General features: G+C 46.0%; 3 protein-coding genes across 18 annotated transcripts in view; 2 read left to right on the top strand and 1 right to left on the bottom strand.

Moving 5' to 3' along the window:
* The window catches only part of PRRC2B (proline rich coiled-coil 2B), a 43,533-nt gene extending 41,545 nt beyond the window's left edge, over positions 1 to 1,988 (top strand). For all 14 annotated transcript variants that reach the window (XM_065737413.1, XM_065737410.1, XM_065737411.1 and 11 more), the window contains one exon: positions 218 to 1,988. In XM_065737413.1, the coding sequence (XP_065593485.1) occupies positions 218 to 358 (141 nt within the window). In that variant the 3' untranslated portion in view covers positions 359 to 1,988. The remainder of the gene's footprint in view (positions 1 to 217) is intronic.
* On the top strand, positions 1,328 to 17,836 carry POMT1 (protein O-mannosyltransferase 1). 3 transcript variants are annotated; one of them, XM_065737452.1, is made up of 22 exons: positions 1,328 to 1,387; positions 5,611 to 5,734; positions 6,531 to 6,674; positions 6,920 to 7,026; positions 7,630 to 7,680; positions 8,032 to 8,178; positions 8,573 to 8,684; positions 9,350 to 9,415; positions 10,002 to 10,095; positions 10,566 to 10,721; positions 11,323 to 11,453; positions 11,684 to 11,779; positions 13,098 to 13,190; positions 13,926 to 14,022; positions 14,114 to 14,206; positions 14,686 to 14,806; positions 15,152 to 15,249; positions 15,752 to 15,865; positions 16,328 to 16,454; positions 16,851 to 17,028; positions 17,233 to 17,424; positions 17,531 to 17,836. In XM_065737452.1, the coding sequence occupies exons 3-21, from the start codon at positions 6,553 to 6,555 to the stop codon at positions 17,402 to 17,404; spliced, it is 2,175 nt and encodes a 724-aa protein (XP_065593524.1). In that variant the 5' UTR covers positions 1,328 to 1,387; positions 5,611 to 5,734; positions 6,531 to 6,552; the 3' UTR covers positions 17,405 to 17,424; positions 17,531 to 17,836. The 3 variants fall into 3 exon arrangements, with proteins under 3 accessions (XP_065593524.1, XP_065593523.1, XP_065593525.1); XM_065737451.1 differs by lacking the exon at positions 17,531 to 17,836 and having other exon boundaries at positions 17,233 to 17,449; XM_065737453.1 differs by lacking the exons at positions 1,328 to 1,387; positions 5,611 to 5,734; positions 6,531 to 6,674; ... (2 more) ...; positions 10,002 to 10,095; positions 17,531 to 17,836 and having other exon boundaries at positions 7,928 to 8,178; positions 17,233 to 17,449.
* Positions 17,837 to 19,036: 1,200 nt separating this feature from the next.
* On the bottom strand, positions 19,037 to 21,941 carry UCK1 (uridine-cytidine kinase 1). Its single transcript, XM_065737396.1, has 7 exons — positions 21,849 to 21,941; positions 21,602 to 21,761; positions 21,408 to 21,504; positions 21,191 to 21,333; positions 21,004 to 21,098; positions 20,142 to 20,190; positions 19,037 to 19,786 (listed from the first exon to the last, which is right to left on the bottom strand). Exons 1-7 carry the CDS (start codon positions 21,933 to 21,935, stop codon positions 19,599 to 19,601), a joined length of 819 nt encoding a protein of 272 aa, XP_065593468.1. The 5' UTR covers positions 21,936 to 21,941; the 3' UTR covers positions 19,037 to 19,598.
* Positions 21,942 to 22,079: the final 138 nt, after the last annotated feature.

Here is a 22,079-nt window from a genome sequence, read left to right as displayed (position 1 = left end):
AGAAGTTCATAAGTTCATAAGTTCATAAGTTAGAGGATTGGAAGTCATATGGTGCTTATGTTAAATTTTTGGGGGTACTTGAGATTCTTTGTGTGTTTTAGGATAGCATAGGGTGGCAGAACATAGGAAATGGCTGCACTTGGAGCACATTTGATGTTTTGTGTGAATGATGGTTGTAGGTTTTTTTTCTAATGCTTCCTTTTCTGTATATCAAAAGGCAAAGCAACGGGTGGATGAAAATAAAGCCAATCTGGGAGCAGTAAAGCTGCAAGAAGCAGCCTCCACAAGCCAGATGAAACCAGTGCGCACAGGAGCGATCAAACCTCAGGCAGTAAAAGTGGAGGAAAGCAAAGCCTAGGAGCACCACTGATGCACAGCTGGTCCTGCTGGCTGACAGACCCTACAGCTGAGACTGAACCCCACTGGATCTCGTGAAAATCTCACCAGACTTACACCTGCTCCACACTGACCGACTACAGTGACACCGTTCAAGTCCCTCTCCTAGCAAAGCAGTTTGAAACAGTGGATATGACATTGCTCTGCTTGCTTTTGAAACAAACCAACCATGTGACTTTTAAGTGGCTTACGCCTTTTTTTTTCCACCCCATGCCCCATCCACACAGGTAGCTGTGATAGCTCACTTGGCAAAGCCCGTCCTTCTCCTTCCCTACTTCTGTCTCAGCAGAATGGCAACTGAAGGAGAGGGGGTTAGTTAGAGGTTTTTCATTTTAAAGGCAGCTGAGGTTTTTACAGAGAAAAAAGCTATATCCTTGTTTATAGCAGAACTTTTATATGTTCTCTCACTTCTTTTTTTTTCCCTTCTTTCTGCTTTCCTTATTCCTTCCACAACAGAAGTCCCATTGACTAAAATTATGCCCCTACAGAACTCCTCCTGATTTTTGTATGTAGTTCTGTGCAGTGCTGAGAATCAGTACTCCTCTAAATTGAGTTTGATTGAGTATATTTTCCCCAGATAATTTAGCCTTTCAGATTGAGTAAAAGCAAAGCAAACAACCACAGTACGCTCATAGCGTTCATTAATTTTTCACTATTTTTAAGCTAGAAGCAGTGCTTGCATTAGAATAAATGTGTACTAAAGTATATAGTAGATCAGTGCATTAATCTTGAAAGTTGCACCATGTTAACTGTAGCTTTGGGGTGCCTCGTGCACAACAAAATGTGGCATTTTCGTTTTAAGGAAAAATGCATCAAACTTCTGTTGCAGGCTCCTCTGGATCTTAAGGTGTTTTAGTTTTTGTAGGTTTGAGATTTCTTTAGTGACTGCCAAACACGCAGGAAAATGTAAATCATGGACTTGCAAAATGTAAAATCTTAAGAGAAATCTCCTCACCACACATGGGTCAGAAGAGTTGGCTAGAGCCAACGGGTTTGTTTGGACTACTTTTTGTAGTTGTGATGCTCTCTTATGCTCCCTACTTTGGCTGCTCTAATTCCTTGTCTCCCAAGACTTGTTCTATATTGTGCTTATCCCTTGGGGCTGCTCTCCTAAGCTTTGTTCTTCTCCCTTTTCCCTAGGTCTTCTGTTCCTCTCATGGCCTCTTGTAATATTTGCTTAGAAACACATCAGTAAGGGAGCTCCTCTGCAAGGCAGCCTTTTTAGCACACTTAGAACCTCCTTTTTTCTATTGGAAGCGCATGGATTCAGAGTCTGTTTGGAATCATCCTTTCCATCTCCTTCCACAGATGAACAGCAAATGGTTCTCTTTAGTTTTGATGTAATAGCATATAGTGTGTATACTGTGTCGCAACCTTACACTCCTCACCAGTATTTATTTGATGGTATATGAAAGGAGGGTCCCAGTGGGAGTGGGTTGGGTTTTTATCTTTTTGGTTGTTTGATTTTTTGGTTGTGTGTGTGTGTGCGTGTGTGTGTATGTAGATTTTAGAACGGACTTGCAAGTTCCTGAAAGTTCTTGGAGTCCTTCAGCTGACAGTAGTCATAAGTAAATTCAGCTACTTCCAGCTAACTTGGTTTGTGTTGTTTAGCTCTTCAAAAATGTAAAGTAGGCTGGTCACTCTGAAGTGAGGGAAAGAGATTCATTTCCATAGTAGATGATAGCTTGCTAACTGGCTGTGCTGTCCACATCTGTTAGATGGCAGCAAGTCATTTGTTGGTGGTTCCAAAGAAAAGATATTTTGAACAAAGAATGTATTTGGGAAGGGATCTGGAAGGTGTTCTTGTTTGTGTGCTTTTTTTTTTCCCCTTTATGGGAAATATTCTTCATAACTTTCTAGGGATGCATTATGAAATTTTAAGCTAGGTATAAATAAGAATTTTATACAGTAGCTTTAAAAAGAGTTTAGAAACCTAAACTAACTTAGACATAGTAATGTACCTTTTCCATAGGATTCCCCATTGGCCGTGGCAGAGAACATGAAGGGAAAGGGAATAGGATGGTACTTTTAAGAAGAATAAGAGCTCTTTTATTTCTCATGTTTTATGGTTGTTTTTTTTTTTAACTTCAGAGCAGAGTGTGCCAGCCATCCTCTAGCCATCCCCCTTCAAAGTACAGGGTTTGAGATTAAGCGACAGATATTTCCCCAAGCTTCAGACAACTCCCAGACTTGCTTCCTCACCTGCTAGTCCTGCTCCCAACATTTTCCAAAGATTTTCCACCAGTAAGTCATCCCACCACACTTTTTATTTTCTTCCATGGAATATCACGAACAACAGAATTGTTTTTTTCGTTTTTTATTCTCCTCCTGCCCAGCTGGCCCTGCTAATGTCAGCCCAGAGCCTAACTGTAATGGCTAAAGATACTCAACCCAGGCTCCCTTCTTCTCATGTCTTTCCTGTCCTTATAACACTACTTAAACATTACAAAGAACTAACCTCTTTCCTCCCACCTGTTTGACTCTTAAAGGGCCAGATGTGTTGGAGAAATTGGGTTATTGCTATATGCAACATAGTGCAGTCCCTCTGGTGTAAATGCCATCAGAACTACAATACTTCCTGTTAAAAAAAGGTCACCCTTCTTTCTCTTCTAACCTCTCCCATCCTTCCCCCAACAGAATAAAACACTAGAATTTATTTATACATATTTGATGTTGTAGGTCTAGGTGAAAAAGTAATTGTTTCACTGCTCTATTTATATATTATGTCTGAATTATTCTGTGTAGGAAAGGCCAAGAAATGCATGTAAGCTTCATTCCATTCCTCTCCTTTGTGTGACTGTCAGCAGCAGTTGACAAGACACTCTTCCACTTAATGGAATTTTGTGTGATGGAACGTGGTTTTAGAGCCCAAGTTTCTAAGGTGCAATATCCTTCTCCAGCATATATTTGTGTTTGTTTGTTTAAAGCTAGTACAAGGTTACAGCAGTGCTCCTGAGTCAGAAGCAGTGTCTCTGATTCTCAAGGTGCAGACAGGCCAGAGGTGCTGAATGTTGGTAAAAAATTCATCTTGGGAGATAGAGAATGGCAGTGTGTGAAATGCTGATGTTTAAAAGGGGATACTTCAGTTTACTGTCTCTGCTGCTGAACAGTAGGGCCCTAGTGATATATTTCTTTGCAAGTTGCTTTCATTTTGCTCTCATTTCGACTGGAATTCTGCTACTAAATAGTAGGCACCTTCTGCTGGAAGGATGCGGTGTGCGGTGGGAGGGATCTGTATTTTCAGCAAAAATGGTTGAGGCAGAAGTGTTCAGAGGCTGACTGTGCTGTGTTTTGTACAGCTGCAAGTCTGTCACACTTGTGAACCAGCTCTGTGTGCAGCGTCACAGCCTAGCCAGCTGCATTTGGTGCTGCTTTCCTTTCCAGCTCAGTCTGGTTTTAGCCCACAATGAAAAAAAAATAAAGCTGCAGTGTGTTTTCAGATAACAGGTGGAAGCAGCACAGTCACTGGTGAAACAGGTATTGTTGATCTTTCCCAATCCACTCTTGGCTCTGCCACGTGACAGCTGTGCAGTAGTCAGCCAATCTGAATGTGTTGCAGCCCATTGAACTCCACGTGTGTTTGTGTTTGTGCAGACACACTGAACAGCTTCCTTGCAAGAATGCTGTGTAGCTGCAAGGTGCCCTGTGGTTCCTGTGTATTCATGGATGTGTACTAAAACAATGAGCTTAGCTTTTTTTGCTGTCTCACATTCTGGCAGGCTGCTGCATTCACTGCATGCTGATATTTTGCTGCATTCTGCTGACCTCTATTTTGTTTCTAACTTAGTTAGGCATGGGCTAATCCTTGTACTGTGGGTTATTTTTGATGTCCAGCAGCTCAGTTTCTTTTAAAGACAGATGCACCTGTAAATAAAGATCACTTCACAACAGGCATACTCGGGTGGCCCATCAGACAGGTGTTGTGCTGGAGCAGGCTGGGAAGAGGCAGCAGCAGTGGGTTGGCTTCGAGCTGTTGATTTTTTTCCCCCCGTAGACCACCGGGTGATCCCCGTGGCCACAGAACACCCCCTTGGTTTCCACAGGTCCGTGCCCTGGGGGCTGCAGCCCTCCCTCTGCCTCTGGATCACATTCATTGTTTCTCAAGGGGGCTCTGAACCTCATGACGTGTATAGTTTGTTTTTTCCCCGCTAACCTCGTGACCTGTATAGTACTTTTTTTTTTTTTTTGGCCTTTCCTTTCTTTGTCTTTCCATGTAGACCAGATATTTGAAAGGGCAGACGATGGATAATTGTGTAACGTGCAACCTGTTAATATTTTTTGGAAACTCTTCCTCGGACCTGACCTCGAATCGTGGCATCACCAGGCCAGTTGCGGCACACTCTTTATTGCCCTTTTTCCTCATTTCAGTACCTATTGTTTCTCCTTTCAAATATGTGATTGTATTAGCTCTTTCCATATGAAAGAATTCTCCTTATTTAAATAATTAAAAAAAAACCGACAAAAAAACTCGCAAAAAATAAAGCAGATGATGCTTTTCTCAAACGTTCTCTCGGCCCGTTCGGTTCTTCCGTGCGTTCGAGGCCGCCGCGGGGAGGGGGGAGGAGGGGTTGCTATGACGACCCGCTGCCCCGCCCTCTGCGCTCTGCGTCTGACGCCATTTCCGGCGTGTCTCGCGGCGGGCAGAGGCACTTCCGGCTGCGGTCTCTTCAGGTCGGGGTCGCCTAGGGCCCGCTGCTCGCAGCTCTGTAAGGCTCGAGGGGGTGGGGACGCAAGGCTTGGTTCCCTCGGGGCAGGGACACGAGGCCTGGTGTTGAGGGAGTGGTGGTCCTACCTCACCTCGGAGCGCGCAGAGCGGCCGCGAGGTCCCTTGCAGATGGGGAGGCTCGGGATGGGAGTGCTGTGTTGGTCCCAAAAAGCTCCGGGGCTGGGGATGGAGCCAGGGTGGGGGTAGAAGCTGTGGGCCCTTCCACTCCCTATAAATCTCAAGAGGGAAACAGGGTGAGGGTGGTGAGGGACATTCAGCACCCTGCTGCCCCTCCTAAGGCTCACAGCTGAAAGTGCAAGGCTGAGGTGTGGTGGTTCAGTTCACCTCTATAGGGCTCTGGGAAGTATATGAACAAGGCGAGGGGCCGTACTCTTGCCTGAGGTTTGGAGCCTGCTTATGCTGCAGGGAGAATGGGATTTGTTTCCCTATTGTAGTGCTCTTTGGGCTCCCAGGGCAGCGTGTAGCTGAATGGTACTTGTGTTTTGTAGGTAGCAAGAAACAAGGACGGTGGCACTGCGTTTGGTGGTGGTGATGTGCTCTCATCCTGCTTTGCTCACCCCTGATCAAAGCCACGTGAAAGAATTTATTTCAGTAGCTTTCAGTGATACTGAGGTGAGGAGCTGCAACACCAATTCCCTGGTATTTCCTGCCAGCATGCTTTGCCTCTATCAGTTCTGCTTAGAGAAAGTTCAGTCCTGCATTCTGCAGCACTCCCCCAATAGGCTGCGCTGCAGTCCTACATCACTTGTGTTTCCAGTACCTAGCTTTTAAGGGATGTTTGTGGGGCCACCCCATGAGCAAATACACGCAGTTTGCAGGGAAGTAGCCCTTCTTTTTTTTGTGTGTTTGAACATGTGATTTGCCTATCAGCAGCGTCATTTTGGGATAGGAGCTTTGTTTAGCACAAAGAGGCATTTAGATAGATGTCGGGGAACTTTTTCACTGAGGATGGTGAGGTGCTGTCACAGGCTGCCCAGAGAAGTTGTGGCTGTCCCATCCCTGGGGGTGTTCAGGGTCGGGCTGGATGGGGCCCTGGGCAGCCTGATCTAGTGCCTGATTTAGTGGGTGGCAGCCCTACCCACAGCAGGGAGGCTGGAACAAGATGATCTTTGAGGTCCCTTCCAGCCCAAGCTATTCTATGATTCCGTCTTACTACTGAGGACAGAGACCTACACGCATGTAGGGCAAGTGAAAAGTTAAACGTGCGTGGGCAGAAGGTGGTTTAGTAACACCATTCTCAGAGTTACCACTGTAGCTACAGCAGAGAACACACAAATACTGAAATGAGAACAGCAGGTAGTTACCATGAACTACTGCAGAAGTAGCAGTGCATGCTTGCTCTCAAATCTTCAGCAAACAACCAGATTTTGAGCAAAATGGCGATTGCTGTGCTTCTCTGTTCTTGAAGGCTTGGACAGACCTTTGACAGGATGTTGGGATTTCTGAAGAACCCAGTTGTGGTCACTGCAGAGATAAATGTCAACCTTGTGGCACTGACTGTCATGGGATTGATAAGCCGTCTATGGGGGCTTTCCTATCCACGTGCTGTTGTGTGAGTAGAACGGTTTATTTCCTACTAGAACGACGTGGACTTCTGTTTTTTAAGCATTTCCAGGTTAGAATAAGGGGATGAAAGAGCAGAGTGTCTTCCTAGTAGAACCCTGGAGTGGAAGATAAGTGGGCCAAAACTGCCATGCTGTGTTGTATTGTTAACCTTCTGCCAATCTGTCAGTGTTTCTTTCTGTATCCAGCAGAGTACTTGTAATTAAACCCATGTTTGTATCTCTTGTGTTTCAGTTTTGATGAAGTTTATTATGGGCAATTTGTTTCCCTCTACATGAAGAGAATCTTCTTTGTGGATGACAGTGGCCCCCCACTTGGCCATATGCTGCTAGCTTTGGGAGGTAGGATGCCTCCTGAAACTGAACAATGTCTATTGCCTGTTGCTTTGGAAGAGAGAAGTGCTGGTTAGAAGTCAGTTGTCAGATCCTGTCATGGGGAAAAGCCTAAGGCAACTGAGAGATTCTGATGTGGACAGAATTGGTATTTCCTGTGTTTAGCATTGGTACAGGACTGTTACCTGAGGACTGGGGAAGTGACAGAGCCATGTATCTGTTCCTTCACTGTTATGCAATTTTTTGGATAAAGGGGAAAGTAAGATGAGAGCTGCTGACTAGAAATAGTAGGCAGCAAACAGACTGAGGCCTAAGTTCTATTCTGTAGCTGGGAAATGCACAGCAGAGAAATGTCTGTGTGGGAAGGAGAGATTAAATACATGTGTAACTTTGTCACTGAGAATCTATTGTTCCCATTTTATATTCTTTGTACCTCTGCATGTTATGAAGCACTGCTGCAGGTAAAACAGTACAAAAGAGGATCCTTTTGGGAAAGAGGGCTTGCATGCATAGAGATGCTGTGTATTTGAGAAATGGTTCCAGGACCACTTTAGCACCAGTTTTTGAACTTGATTTGATGCTGGAAGTTCTGAATTGTTGCTTATGTTGTAGGTTACCTAGGAGGATTTGATGGAAACTTCTTATGGAACAGGATTGGAGCTGGTAAAAAATGATTTTCACTGTTTCATTCTTTTGGGAAAAAGGTCATATTTCAGCAGCTGACATTCCTTTTGCCTGACTAGTGGAAAAAATGTTCAGACACCTTCAGTTCTCCTCTGAACTAAATCTTCTTTAATGGAAATTTAAGATATTATGTTTCTGTAACACAAACTTTTAAAATCAGTTAAAAGCAGTTTAAGCAATACAAGCCTCCCAGTAAGGTACTGAAAGCAGGAATGAAATTCAGCAACTCATTGAACGTAGCTGTGGTTGTAAGGAGTTCTGTATCGATCTGCCTTATCTGCAGTGAGTATCTTCCATGTCTTTGTGTGTAACTGTTCTCTCTGATTTCAGAATACAGCATGAACGTTCCTGTTTGGTCCTTGCGGCTCCTGCCAGCACTGGCTGGTGCTCTCTGCATCCCATTAGCATACCAGATTTTGGTAGAGCTGCAGTTCTCCCACTGTGCTGCACTTGGAGCTGCTCTTCTGATTCTCTTAGGTAAGTTTGTTCCCCTGGGCCCTGTTCTCATACAGGGAGAGAACAATCTTCTGCTTTTGAAATTGTAAAGCACGTAGAAGGTGCACTGCCTTGACTTAATGTTACCTGTCTGGGTCTCCTAGCACTGATTTTCTTTGCCTCTTGTAGGCAAACATGGGGGCTTTCTCTGCTGTTTGACAGACTGCTGATTGTTTTTGTCTGTAGAGATGCTGGCCATATATTTTCCTCATGCTGGAAAGGTTTTGTTCCTTTAAACCCAGCTCCTCCATACTGTAGCCAGTAGGACTGCATGTGAATTGACTCTCCAGAAAGGGGCAGGCAGGTCCTTCTGCTCAGTAATGGTGTTACTGTCTGAGGTGCTTTTCTGATTTTGTGTCTGTCTCTTTTCTGGCAGAGAACTCTCTGATCACTCAGTCAAGGTTCATGCTTCTGGAATCCATTCTGATTTTTTTTATCCTACTCTCAGTCTTGTCCTACCTGAAGTTCTACAATTTGCAGAGGCACAGGTAAAGCTGAATTGTCTCACATCCTTCTGCAGGTTGACTCTCTTATAGACTATATGTTTATTTTTCTTAAAGTCACTTCAGTTTTCTGTAACTCACCTCATACAGCTGCCCCAACAGTTTAATCTTCTGAGCAGAGTTAAACACTATTTTAACTGGTACTAAGGTTGTCTTTTTATTTGATGATAAACTCAAAGTCCCCTTGGAGCACTTCTTTGTCCACCTTTTTTTTTTTAGAAACTTTTCCTTCCATACACGGAAACACAGATGATAAATACATCATTACTGCTCCCTTGTTACCATTTACAGTCACTGAATCTAGGGATCTTTGTCTCTTTTCTTGTGACTTCACACATGCTCTGATCCTTGCGGAGGATAAACTGAAATAATCTTGAATAAAGTAAAATCATCTGCAAACTGAGCCAAGCAAGTGACTTAATGCATTTCTTTTCTGTTAGCATCAGGAGGGAGTTAGTGTTTGGTGTTGTTTTTCAGGAAACAGGGAGGTACATCTGAGAACATCCTGTGGATCAGAGTTTGTGGTTTTGGAGGTTCAGAATGAGATACCTCTGAGTAGGATAAGGAATAGCAGATCTGTTCTGAATTCAGGTTGCTAAGAATGTGCTCAGATGTCACCATAACATTGTTTCCTTGTCCTTTTATTTAAGTTCCTTCTCTGGAAAGTGGTGGTTTTGGCTTCTGTTGACTGGAGTAGCTTGTTCTTGTGCTGTTGGGTAAGTGATGGTATATTGGTCTGTGTTGTAAGTGAGCTGACACTCCCACCTGTCATCTGAAGTATCAATGGTGCTTCAGATTTTCATGACTTGTTCTTGGTGCTGTTCTGAGCAGATACCTTCACGATTTTTTATGAGTTAGACTGTTGGTATAGAGAGGATGTCAGCTCTGAGTGGGCACTGCTGAGCATTAGAGGGTCCAGAGTGAGATAGGTGCTTTGTGGAGATGGCCTTATGTTACACAATAGCATCAGCATTTCATCTCTCCCTCCTCATCACCTCAGGCTTCAATAAGTCTGAATTTAGGGACCCTTTGCTTTGTGATGTGCCACCTTGTTATCTGGAGGGTTCACTGTCCTTGTCGCTGCAGTTATTTAATGTAATGAGCAAACAAATGACATCATCAAGTGTTATAATGCCTTGAAGCTTATTTATGTTGTTGTACCAAACTAGTCACAAACCTAAGCCCTTGGAATCAAATACACTGGATTCAAGAGAGCTTGAACATTTACATCATGCACTAGATAATGGCTATAGGTTTGTGTAGTCCTCAACCCTTTTCAGTTTTTGTGCATTCTCTTTTCAGAGTGAAATACATGGGCCTGTTTACCTATATGCTGCTCTTGGCCATTGCAGGACTCCACTTCTGGCACATGTTAGGAGACCGGAGCTTGTCAAATGTAGGTGGTGCAACATGCAAGATATATCACATATAACTTAGCAGAACAGGGGACACCTGGGAGCCTTGCAAGCCCACAGATAATGATGCTGGCTCTAGGTGTTTTTTACACTAGCATTTCTTGTTGTAGTCTGCAAACCCTCATGTCTTAGAGTGGCTATTCAGCTCAGTTACTGGGGAATATGGAGTTAAGTTTAAGAAAAGCATTTGAGTCTGACTGGCTTTTCTGCTCTTATCTGTGTCATGGTGATTTGTGGCTCAGAATCGTAGTGTTTCACATAACTCCTGCTGGCTCCAGTTCAGATTTTCAGTGGAGATTATCCAGCTGTCCTCAAAGTTAGTGATGAGTGAGGATGATTGGGGAAACTCAAAAAAGAGCAAACAAAGCTTGTTTGTCAGCAAGTGTGCTGATATTTTTAGGATTTTTAACACTTGGAGCATGAAACTGGTGAGTTCTCTGTGTTTGTCCAGGTTTCCTTGCTGTGCCATTTCCTAGCTAGGGTACTGACCCTCCTCATCATCCCAGTGGCCATGTACCTGTCCTTCTTCTATGTTCACTTGACTTTGCTGTATCGCTCTGGGCCTCATGACCAGATTATGACAAGTGCTTTCCAAGCCAGCCTAGAGGTAAGGGAAATGTGGTTGTGAAACAGATTTGTTTCATGGAGGAGAAGGGGAGGAAATGTTTCTTATGATCACTGTTAGAAGAAAGGTCTGTGTTCTTGTTCCTTGGATCCCACATATTCGTTCCCTTTATGTCACTTTACAACTTTGCTGCTGTAGTATGGATTTAAGTTGAAAAACTGAGGACTGAAATCCAATAGCAGATAAAAGCTTTTCTCCCAGAGAACCAAGGCATTGCTCTTAAGCTGAAGATCTGTCCCTTCCTACAGGAAACTGCACTGGGTGTTACAGTACTGAACCCTTAATTGAGTTCTTAAGTATAAGTTTAAAATGCAAGATGAGCTTCTGTAGAAAAGTACTTAGTCTGCCTATTGAAGTAGCATGAAACAGCAACGGATATTCCTTAAGATCCCAATACAGGCCTGGGTGTATTTGCTTTCTGCTGAAAGTGGTGCAAGGTTTGGTTCTTGTAGATAACATCAGATGAGAAGGTGTTATGCTAAGGTACTGCTGTGTTAAAGTGAAAAGTGACTCTCAGTAGAATTTAAACAGCCTCTAGGTTGTTTCTATTCATTCCCACTTATCCTATCATTATGTTTTTCAGGGTGGGCTGGCTCGAATCACTCAGGGCCAGCCCTTAGAGGTGGCCTATGGCTCTCAGATTACTCTGCGGAACGTGCTGGGCAAGCCCATGCAGTGTTGGCTCCATTCTCACACAAATACTTATCCCATCAGGTGAGGAATCTGGTTCTGTATGGTTAGGTATGCTCTGGTTCTAAATCAGTTTGGGTCCTGGCAGTTTCTTCATTAAGCCTTCTGAGAACAGTGCAAATGCATGGATTCTGTGTGCTGCATAGGAACGGAGCCAGTGATCTGGTGCTGCTTTGTGTGGTATTGACTGTGGGGCACAGAAATGTCCAGTTACACACCTGTTCTGTTTTGGTTTTTTTTACACTTCTGTAAAGGTATGAGAATGGCCGAGGTAGTTCCCATCAGCAACAGGTGACCTGTTATCCCTTTAAGGATGTGAACAACTGGTGGATTGTCAAAGATCCTGGAATGTGAGTATGCAGGAGATCTGAATACCAAGCTGCTTCAGGCATGACTTTGATATAGAGGCCACGTGTGATCATGAGCACGTAATTTCAGCTGCAGAGCTGGTAAAAGTGGCTGCTTGCACCATGCTCCTCAACGTGGTAGGAGCATTACTGAGGACTTAAAAATTCTGTCTGAACTGCATCTGCCCAATTTGTGGGTTGTGCTATGCACAAGGGGAACTTTAAAGGGTTATGAGACTGATGGGAACTGTTCAGGTGCTTTGCGTGAAAGTGGAGTTCTGCCTTTTGAAGTGTGTGAGCTGTGGCATTTAGAGTGTTTTGATGAGTTCTATCAAAGTTGAATGGGTCCCAGAAGGCAGTAGAAATCATTTCTACAGAATGAGTATTTCTTTGTACTGAAAGCGTGGGATGAGCTGCAGAATCTGCCATATGAGGAGGGATTCCAAGTGGGTGTCTGAGTGTGAGAGGGCTTGGTTTGTGCTAAAGCGTTTTGCCATTCAGCTGTCAGTGAAGGGCAGGGACTCTTTGTTTTCACAGTTCTGCCTCTGAAACCTCTTGTGCGATATTGTTGCATACTGATCAAAAAGTTGCTTTTGTAGGTTTCTTAGGTTGCTCTGGGAACTGCATAAACAGTCCTAGCCAAAGGACCGTGTGCTGTTATAAGTCATATCTGCACTGGGAAAGTTTGTCCACAGTGCAAAGCTTTCAAGTGGGGACTCTTAACAGAATCGTGAGAACAGCAGATAACCCAGGATCTACTTAAATTTCCTCAAAGTGCCCTGAAAGATGTGAAGTTCTGCTCTAGAACAGCAAAGTACAGGCAGCAGCTGGGTGAGCTGCAGAGTTCCTCCTTGCCAAAACGTGTGTTAGCCCAGTCCAAAAGATAAGAGTTTGGTCTCTGTGATGGAAATGATAGCCACTGATCTCTGTTATGATCCTGCTAAAAGTGACATCAGTTGTAGTAACAACGCCTGCCAGACTTCTCTGAAGCACTTACGTTTCACATAAGCCACCAAACAGCTGTGGTGTGGGAATAATCTGAATTTGTTCCTGGCTGACCCGAATTCAGACCACTGACTTAATGGCTGAGGTGTTGGCATCCCATTGCCAATCCCCTGAGTCATTCTGCCCTTAATTTGCCTTTGCCTTGATGAGCTTTCCTTCCATTCTGGTGTGTCCTATGGATTACTTGGTTTTCCTGTCTTAATGCCTAGATATCTGTCCTTACTGTGGTATCTTGACCTAACAGTTAGCTCGTGACAAGCTTGCTTAATTCAGAAAAAAGAATGTGACCACTTCTTCTCATGTGTCACTCCACCAGGCAGCAGCTGGTGGTGAGTAACCCACCCCGTCCTGTCAGGCACGGGCACATCGTGCAGCTGGTCCATGGCATCACCACTCGGTACCTCAACACGTGAGTCCTTTCCTCATCCTTTGCTCTGCTGGGATCTCTGGCTCATCCTGCTTTTCTGTGTCTCAGTTGCACTAGAAACCGATTGATTCCCAAAATGGTGGGGCTAGGATCATTCACAGATTCCTAAATGCCTAGCCCTCTTGGTGAGGGCTCACCCTTCCCTGCCTCTTCTCCAGAATACTCAGGCAGAGTTTTGGGTGACAGTTAGCCTAAAGCCATCTGCTGCCTCCGCTGTCTTCACCTGTGTGAAGGGCGCACTCAGAGAGCTAGGAGGATGTGTTGGAGAATGCAGTGTGCCATGGCTCATTGCCATGGATTCTTGGCTGTTCTGCAAAGACTGCAGTATGAAAGTGGCCTCCTGGCTGCTTCTGAAAGGGAGTCAGCCAGTGCTGGAATATTGCTCTGATTAGGAAGGGGGGGCATTCTGCATTCTGGGTTTTTGCTGCGTTCCTTCCAAACCCGATTTGTTCAGTTTTGGAAAACCAAGTGAACAGTGTCCCTGTTTGTCACAAGCAGTGCTTGTTCTCTAGCAGTTGTCTGTATTGGCTTCCTCTGTGGCTGCTGCTGGCAGCTCTTGGTGGTGGGTAGTGTTCTCTTTCAGAGTAAACAGTGTAGTCTTTTTACATGGGTTATTTGCTTTTTAACTAAGCCAATCCAGTACCTTTATGGGTATGTTTTTATTTGAATTTAGGAAATGGTATTAGAGGATCTGTGAATGCTTACTTTATCTTACAGGCATGATGTTGCTGCCCCTCTTAGCCCCCACTCCCAAGAAGTTTCCTGCTATATAGATTATAACATTTCCATGCCAGCACAGAATCTCTGGAGAGTGGTGAGTAGTCAAAGGGAAGGGAGGAGCTCATCATTTTCCACCAGAAGTAGCTGAGACAAAATGCCAATCAAAAGACATCTCACCACTGCAGGAAATTGTAAATCGGGAGTCTGACACGGATGTGTGGAAGACCATTCTGTCAGAAGTGAGGTTTGTTCACGTGAACACCTCTGCAGTGCTAAAGGTAAATGGATTTATGTTTATTTGCCTGCAGTTTTTCCTCCATGCAGCTCTCAGAAGCTCATAGAATACTGATCTCTTTGTTCCACAATGCCTAAACTACATGAAACAAACATAAATTAATTCAAGGGAACAGTGAACTTGCTCAGTGTGGTGGCGTGTGCCTCAGGTGGTTGCTTCGTTCTTTCCAGCGTGCAGAGCTGTCCTGCTTCTCAGAAAATTATGACCACTGTACACAAATGAGCCTTCGATGTTGAGTCTGTGCTCAGTGTGTGACAGCAGATGGAATAGTGGAGGATCCGCTCACAAAGTTTGCCAGAATCGCTGACGTTATGGCTGTAGCATCTGCTCAGATGTGTTGCATGGTGACTCGTCCTGTACTTTATAGCAGGCCCTTGCTGTGATTGTCTGTACAGTCAGGCTTAGGAGCTTCCAGCCTGAGGTTCGAAGTAGCAGGGCTGTGAGTTGCACTTTCACTTTCAGCTCAGCGGAGCATCTTTACCCGAGTGGGGATACCGGCAGCTGGAAGTGGTTGGAGAGAAGCTGTCCAAAGGCTACCACCAGAGCATGGTGTGGAATGTGGAGGAGCACAGATATGGGAAAAGTATGTCTCAGCCATCTTCCCTGAGCATAGTTCTGTGACTGGGGGAGCTTCCCATCGGACACTGGTGGAAGGGATGGAGTGGGTGTGTTCCCAGGGTCACTGACACCGCGACGTCCTTGCTGCACTCAGCCCAAGTAGTGGGTTTGGGCAGTTTTTCTGTGAGCTTTAGTTCTACCACAGTGTCAGAATCCTTACAGATCTCAGAGAGCTCATATAATTGGACTGCACAGTGTTGAAGGGCTTCCTGGAGTCTGAGGAGCCAGGGGTGTGTGATACAGGCCCTCCCTTTGTGGGTTTCTGGCTGTTATGTTGTTATTGTTTCTAAAAAGTGGTGTCTTCTTCCAGGCCAAGAGCAAAAAGAGAGGGAAGTGGAACTGCACTCTCCCACACGGATGGATATAAGTAAAAACCTAAGCTTCATGGCAAAGTTCACAGAACTGCAGGTAAATGTATTTCTTTCATCCTTTCTTCCATTGCAGAGCAGGAACCAAACAATCTCAGCCATCTCTGAGACTGAGAATTTGTTGTTTTTTCCATGCTGATAGTGTAGCTTGGCTTTTTTGGTGGAGAAAAAATCTGAATGCTTTTTTAGGCATTAGATGACAGCACAGCTGTGCTACTGAATGATGAGTGCCCAAGTGATGGTGTAAAAAGAGAGGAAGAAGAGCAGTCAGGCATGCAGAGGTTCTCTGAAACTGAACTGCATTGTTGTTTTGTCTGCAGTGTCGATGCCCCTGAGTGATATTTCTGAATTTCACTCAGAAAAGTGCATTATATAAGAACAAATAAAACCGTTTTATTGATAGATATCCAGTCTGGTCTGAGATATGAACAGTCTTTCTCCACGCTTAGGTTGAGAACTTAACATCTCCCATCTGAAGCTGCTCATCTCTGCCTGCTATCTGCTCTCATTCTGAAAGCCTTCTGCTTGCTTTGTTTTTCTAGTGGAAGATACTCACATTGAAAAATGAAGACACAGAACATAAGTACAGCTCCTCTGCTCTTGACTGGATCACAATGGACACAAATATTGCATACTGGCTACACCCAACCTCTGGTGTGAGTAGCACAGGGGGAGTAAATGTGAACCTGGGGAGGAAAGGCTTCAGTTCTGACATGTCTGAGTGAGAGCAGGGTTGTAGTTCTGTCCAAGTTGCTGGTCTAGAATGGATTCTTACTGTCTTACGAATTTCTAACATTTCAAAGCAAGCAGCTTTTTCTTGAGGATTTTTTTTCTTTCTTTCTTTCTTTTTTTTTTTTTTTTTTTTAAGAAAAACTGCAGGTTTATAGTTCCCATTCAGAAGATGAGCTGATCTCCAATAGCATCTTCTAAATGCCTTACATAACAAAAGAGTCTTAAAGTTTATTGTCAGCTTTCTAATAAGAAAAAGTTCACATTACCAGCCATGCACACTATGACATTTAATTTAGCAAGTATATAAAATATTGATTAATTTTAACTTACCTAAAAGAACTGCAGTGTGTTCCTGCTTCTGGCTCAGGCCATTTTCTGTCTTGCAGGCCCAGATCCATCTCCTTGGGAATGTTCTCACCTGGGCTTCAGCTAACATTGCTGCTGTGGTCTACGTGTGTCTGTCCCTGTGGTACTTGGTTCGACGGAGGAGAACGATTTATGATATTCCCGAAGGTCTGATTCCATTGGGGAATCTATTGTGGGTATCTCTTGGTCTATTATACTTTAATGGACCCAAAGCTGTACTTAGCTGTATGCTTGATTATTTTAGCACCTTTTCCTGTCCCCTAACCCTGACATTTTTCCTTGTGGCACGCAAAGATTTTGGTCATTGCCATGTGACTATGACCTCTCCAAGCTGTATAGGAGCCAGCACAGTGCTTGAGTTATTCTCTCAGTGTTAAGACACCTCCAGGCAGCAGATTTGATTTGTACTCAGACTTTTTGTGAGAGACTTACTTAAAATAGAAATAGATAGTGGCTGTGTGGAGAGAAGTTTATTTCAAACAAGCCCTGACCTTTGAGAGACTTAAATTTACAGGGTCAGAGATGTTCTCCTGTCTCCTGCAGATGCATGGCAGCTGTGGGTGTCAGCTGGGCAGATCTGTGTTGGAGGCTGGATTGTGAATTACCTGCCCTTCTTCCTGATGGAGAAGACACTTTTCCTGTACCACTACTTGCCTGCCCTCACATTTCAGATTCTCCTGATTCCCATTGTATTACAGCATCTCAGCGATCATCTCTGCAGGTATGTAGTTTTTTTCTGGTAGACAAGTGACACAGTTCTTTTCTCCAGGGTTGGGACCTTGGCAAGCTGCTGCAGGAAGGCAGTGTTTTTTCCCAACAGTGGCATTTTCCTTTGGAAAGGATAAACCACAATTACTCTTTGTTTTGGATGGGGTGTTGGCTAGCACCGATGTAATCTGACTGCTCTTTCCCTCTCTTGTCCCAGATCTCTGCTTCCCCAGAGCATGTTCAGCGCGCTGATCGTAGCCTGGTTCTCCTCAGTGTACCTTGTGTATCACACATTCAGCCCTGTGAGCTATGGGGAGCCCCTGTCTGTGGCTGAGCTCAAGGCCTTGCGCTGGAAGGACAGCTGGAACATCCTCATCCGAAAACAGTGACACTGACAGCCTCACTGCAGGTAAAAGAAGGCAGCACACCTCTCATGAAAAGCTGAGGGTTTACTGGTAGTGTTATTGAATGTTTTAATGAGCCTGCTACCAGCAACAGCTGTATTGTATTGACAGAGCTGCAGCACGAGTTGAAGGAATCGTGGGGTCAAGGAAGCCTGCTCTGACCTGTACACACCAGTTCAGGTTAAAAACATTGTGGGTAACTTGGCCTGTGCCCTGACTTTGCAGCAGCAGGGAAATTCACAGGGTGGCAGAAGGTGTGAGTTAAGGACTGGGGTTTTTCACTGGGAATGTCTACTAGCTCTCTACGAGCAGTCACTAAGGGACACAGTATTTCTGCCACAGCTGATTTATTTATTTAGTGGCTGCAGCAGCCAGGAGATCAGAGCTGACCAAGAACACCAGTCCTAAACAGACCAGGATGCTTTTTACTGTGGTATTCCTTTCTGCCCTAACAAATGCTATTCTGGGCTGCCTTCATCTTCTCCCCATGAAGAAGATATGATCAAACACTACAGTCATTCAAAGTAGGATTTAGTTACTGTGTTACTCCTCCTTAAAGCTGCACTTTCAGCTAGTGTTTCAGTGCAGTATCTTACACTCCCATCAGTCTGACTTACAGAAACGTAATGTTGAAGAACAGTGCTCAGTAGTAGATAACAAACCTTTCCTCATGTCCACTGATGACAATGATATGATGCACAGACTACATTTCTTGTTTTTTTTTTCTCTGAAGCTCAGCCATTACAGCACTGAAACAGTTTAAACAAGGTGAGAAAGAACTGTTGATTGTAAGAGCATCTCAAGAAGCATTTCTTGGTGTTGGTGCAGTAGACAGAAAAGCCTTTTCTATAAAATGGTTGTTTCTGTTCATTGTTTGTTCACATCTTTATTAGCCAAAGTAGCACACCCATAACCAACACAGCCAGATTTAAGTTTAGAAAAAAAATCAATCATAAAATATCAAAAAGTCCCTCTGAATTACATTTCCCCCCACCCCATTCTTAAAATTACTCTGTAATTACAGACTTAAGAAGGATATAACAAGGACATTTTCAAAGGCCCAATTTCATTTTGCGTTCTTTGCCTGAAACTTTATGTTGCTGAAGTTACATGTTACATGGGATAAATGGCAGAAATTGGGATGTCACTGTTTGTACTTCCAGCCTCTAGTCTGTTGGTTTTTTTTGTTAGAAAATCAGAACATTCATCCATTTAGTCACCGTGACCCTGGCTGATGGCAAAACAACTTTTAGCTAGCTGTTTGTGGCAGCACAAGGAGGGTCTTGCAATTCACAGCTTTCCCCTTTTTAGTTTTACCACTCAGCTCTGGAAGTAGATGGATTCTGCCCAGCAGAATCTGCAGCCAGCAGTACAGAAATGCCCTAAAAGACACTACCACTGACAAGGTCAGGTTTCCATTTCCATGAGCAACTCAATCCAGTTGGAGCTCACACATTCAGCTAACTGTGGTAAAGGAAACACTGTTTGGGTACAAAAATAGAAGCCTTCTCTGCACACAGCACAGCAAGGTGCAATTCCTTCACAGGAACAAGTACCATACTACTTGGGCCTGCCCCCCTCAATGAAGAGTAAGTTCCCATTTGTGCCAGACTTCTCTCTAACTTGGGGGAGAGATTCCTTTATGGTTGTGCTCGTAAGGTTGTGTTCCTGCCCCCACAAGCTGCTACAGGGTGCCAAGGAGGTTGGCCAGAGCAATGTGAGAACATAACAGTCCAAGCAGGGTGGGAGAAGAGTAAGAACTGTACCTGCTTGTTGAAATTAACAGAGCAGGAGCCTCTTGGAAAAAGAGACTGTTCAGGCAGTGAACCTTGCTGCTAAGTGTCATCATCAGGGAAATGGGGTCTCTAAATGCCTGGTTACTTTCAGGATAGACTTCAGCATTAAGATTCCATTTGGAAAATTAAGAAGGCAAGCAGAACTGCCTTAAATGAGCTCACTGAGTAATAGTACAGATTCAGACATCTTAGGGAGGAAGGGAGGGTTTTGGAGGGGAGAGGGGCCATAGTCCAACCCTTTCTGTGAGAGGTTTCGCACCACTATCGCCTCCGCTGCTGTGATGATTTAAAGGGCACTTCACCGCTCATGTTGTTGCAGTCTTTCTTTCCCAAAGTTGTCCGCAGTGTTGGTCTGAACCAGAGGCAAATCCTTCAGACCCGGGTTAGTGTGGACGGCTGCTGGACTCCAGGTGGGACCGCTTGCCAGCAGCCAGCACACTGCTGCTCTCTGCTTGCTCAGAGAACGGGCGCTTGTAGGTCCGACCGTGTCCGTTCACTGCCCCTCGCTGCCACTTGCAGATGTCTCCATTGAGGATGTCTTGAATGTGCTGGACTATGAGGTTTATAGCCACTGCAGAGAGAGGAGTGGGAAGCACAAGATACACGTAAGCTTCCTTGGCTGAGCTACCATATGTGGAGCACACAGCCCTATCCGAGTCAAGTTTTATCACACAAAGCTACGCCAGCCCTCTGCACCATCAGCTTTAAACTCAGTGTCCTGTTTTGCATCTACAATCTGCTTGTTACAGACCGAGCAGCTGATAACCCCAGCCAGGCCCTGAGCAGCTCCCTCCCCTGCAGCCCTCCAACAGAACAGCACACTCAGAAGCGTGCCAGCAAGGTGCTGGCTGCCACGAGCTCTGCCTTCCCAACCCCACAAGTGGTCTCCCCAGAGAAAGCAGGCAGAGAACTGAACTCCCTTTTACCCATGTTGTCAACTCCTCGGGGGATGATCACATCTGCATACTTCTTTGTCTGCAAAACAGCAATGGTGGTGGAGACGTTAATGGGGGAAGCCTGTCCTGTTCTTACCAGAGTCAGACATCTGAGCACGAAGATGAAGCAAGTGTTATGCTCTGGTGTGGTAAAGCTGTCTGTGATGGGGACATCTCTTGCTCACTTTTGCACTTCAGAGGAGCACAGTGCTTTCAGACAGGCTGTCTGCATCAAGGCTGAGGTCTGGTCCTTAAGAGCTGGATCTAATCAGCATTCCACAAGCCACTGCTAAATCTCTGCTGAGCACCTGCAAACGTGAATTCCTTCCTGCTCTGACAACATGCTTGTGATTCCTGCCATTCCCAGAGCTTTTTTCTTTCCCCCTGCTTACAACAATGGCAAATTCAGGAGTGTTCACGAGTGCTTTTAAAAACCCCAGCATTGCTCTGTTCTAGGACAGCATATTTTATCTCCATATGGGATATCGCTCGCAAATGCTTTCTACAAATGAATCCCATCACACGAGCACCTAAACTGCTCTTGTGTTGCACAGCATCACGAGCAGACTCTATGCTGGTCTTCCTCCGAGGTTCTCTGCTGTCCCAGGGACCCATACTGCTGCAGCCACAGCACTGAGAAAGCATAAGAAGCGTGTGCTCCTCAGTGCTCACGAGCAGAGGGCCCTCCAGCTCATCACAGCCTGCACTGATTGCACAGGAGAGGCAGAGGGTGCCGCGTGGGGCTCACTCACAACATACAAACACCAGAGGCTGTTGCCAGCCCCACAGCACCCACAGCTCAGCTCATCCCCACGCAGCCCTGCTCCCTCCACCGCAGCGCAGCGCTCGGTACCGGCAAGCAGAACTCCTCGAAGGCGGGCTTCACAAACGTGGTGTACTGCGTGAGGATCTGCTCCAGGTCCCTCCCACGCTTCATATCACGCAGAACTGCACCGAGAAGACACAAATAAAAGCCCTGAGTCCTACCGCGGGCACGGGCACGGGAAAGGGGCGGAGCAACGCGCGTGGCAGCAGCGTACCTCTGCGGGACAGCCGCACGTCGGAGTCCGTGTCCACAAAGAGCCGCAGGTGGAACATGTCCCGGATGTCCTGGTTGTAAAACACCAGGATCCCCTCGAAGAGCACCACGTCCGCGGGGTACACCACGGCGGTGTCCGGCAGCCTGCCCGGGGACAGCACCGCGCGGTCCCGCACAGCTCGGCCCCTCCCCGCCCGGCGGCACCCAACCCCGCGTACCTCGAATGGGTCACGAAGTCGTAGGTGGGCACCTCGACCGTCTTCCCCTCCACGATGTTTCTGAGGGTCGCGCGCATCAAATCGTTATCAAACGCGTCTGCAAAAGGGAGGGGCACGAGAGGAACGCAGCGCGGTCACGGCGAGAAGGGGGATCGCCGGGGGCCGGGGAATCAATCTACGAGGACGCGCCGTACCCGGGTGGTCGAAGTTGTACTGCCCCTTCAGCGCCTTGGCCTGCTGCTCGGCCGTCAGCACCTTGTAGAAGCTGTCCTGGCTCAGGATCAGCACTTTGCGCTGCCGCCGCTCCACCTCGTTCTGCCCCAGCAGCTCCATGATCTTCTCGCACACTGTGGACTGAAGGCGGCGGCTGAGCGCGCGGCACCGCCAAACCAAACCAAAGCAGACCCGGCCCCGCGCCCTGAGCCCTCCAGCCGCTCTCACCTTCCCGCTGGCGGTGCCGCCGCTGACGCCGATGAGGAACGGCTTCGGGTGCGGCCGCTCGGGCTCCGCACCGCCGGCGGAGGCCATGGCGGGAGCGGGCGGACGCGGACGGGGCGGCGCCGCCGCGGGGCGCGCTGGGAGATGTAGTGCGCGGTAAGCACGTGACGGGGGCGGGGCTGACAGGGCGGGTTCGGTGCGGCGGGGCCTAAATGGGCGGAGTCCGCACCGAGG

Source organism: Cyrtonyx montezumae, unplaced genomic scaffold, assembly GCF_038088225.1.
Source record: "Cyrtonyx montezumae isolate F1298 unplaced genomic scaffold, pur_monq_1.0 scaffold_20, whole genome shotgun sequence".
Taxonomy (NCBI): Eukaryota; Metazoa; Chordata; class Aves; order Galliformes; family Odontophoridae; genus Cyrtonyx; species Cyrtonyx montezumae.
This window is presented reverse-complemented; position numbering and strand designations above follow the sequence as displayed.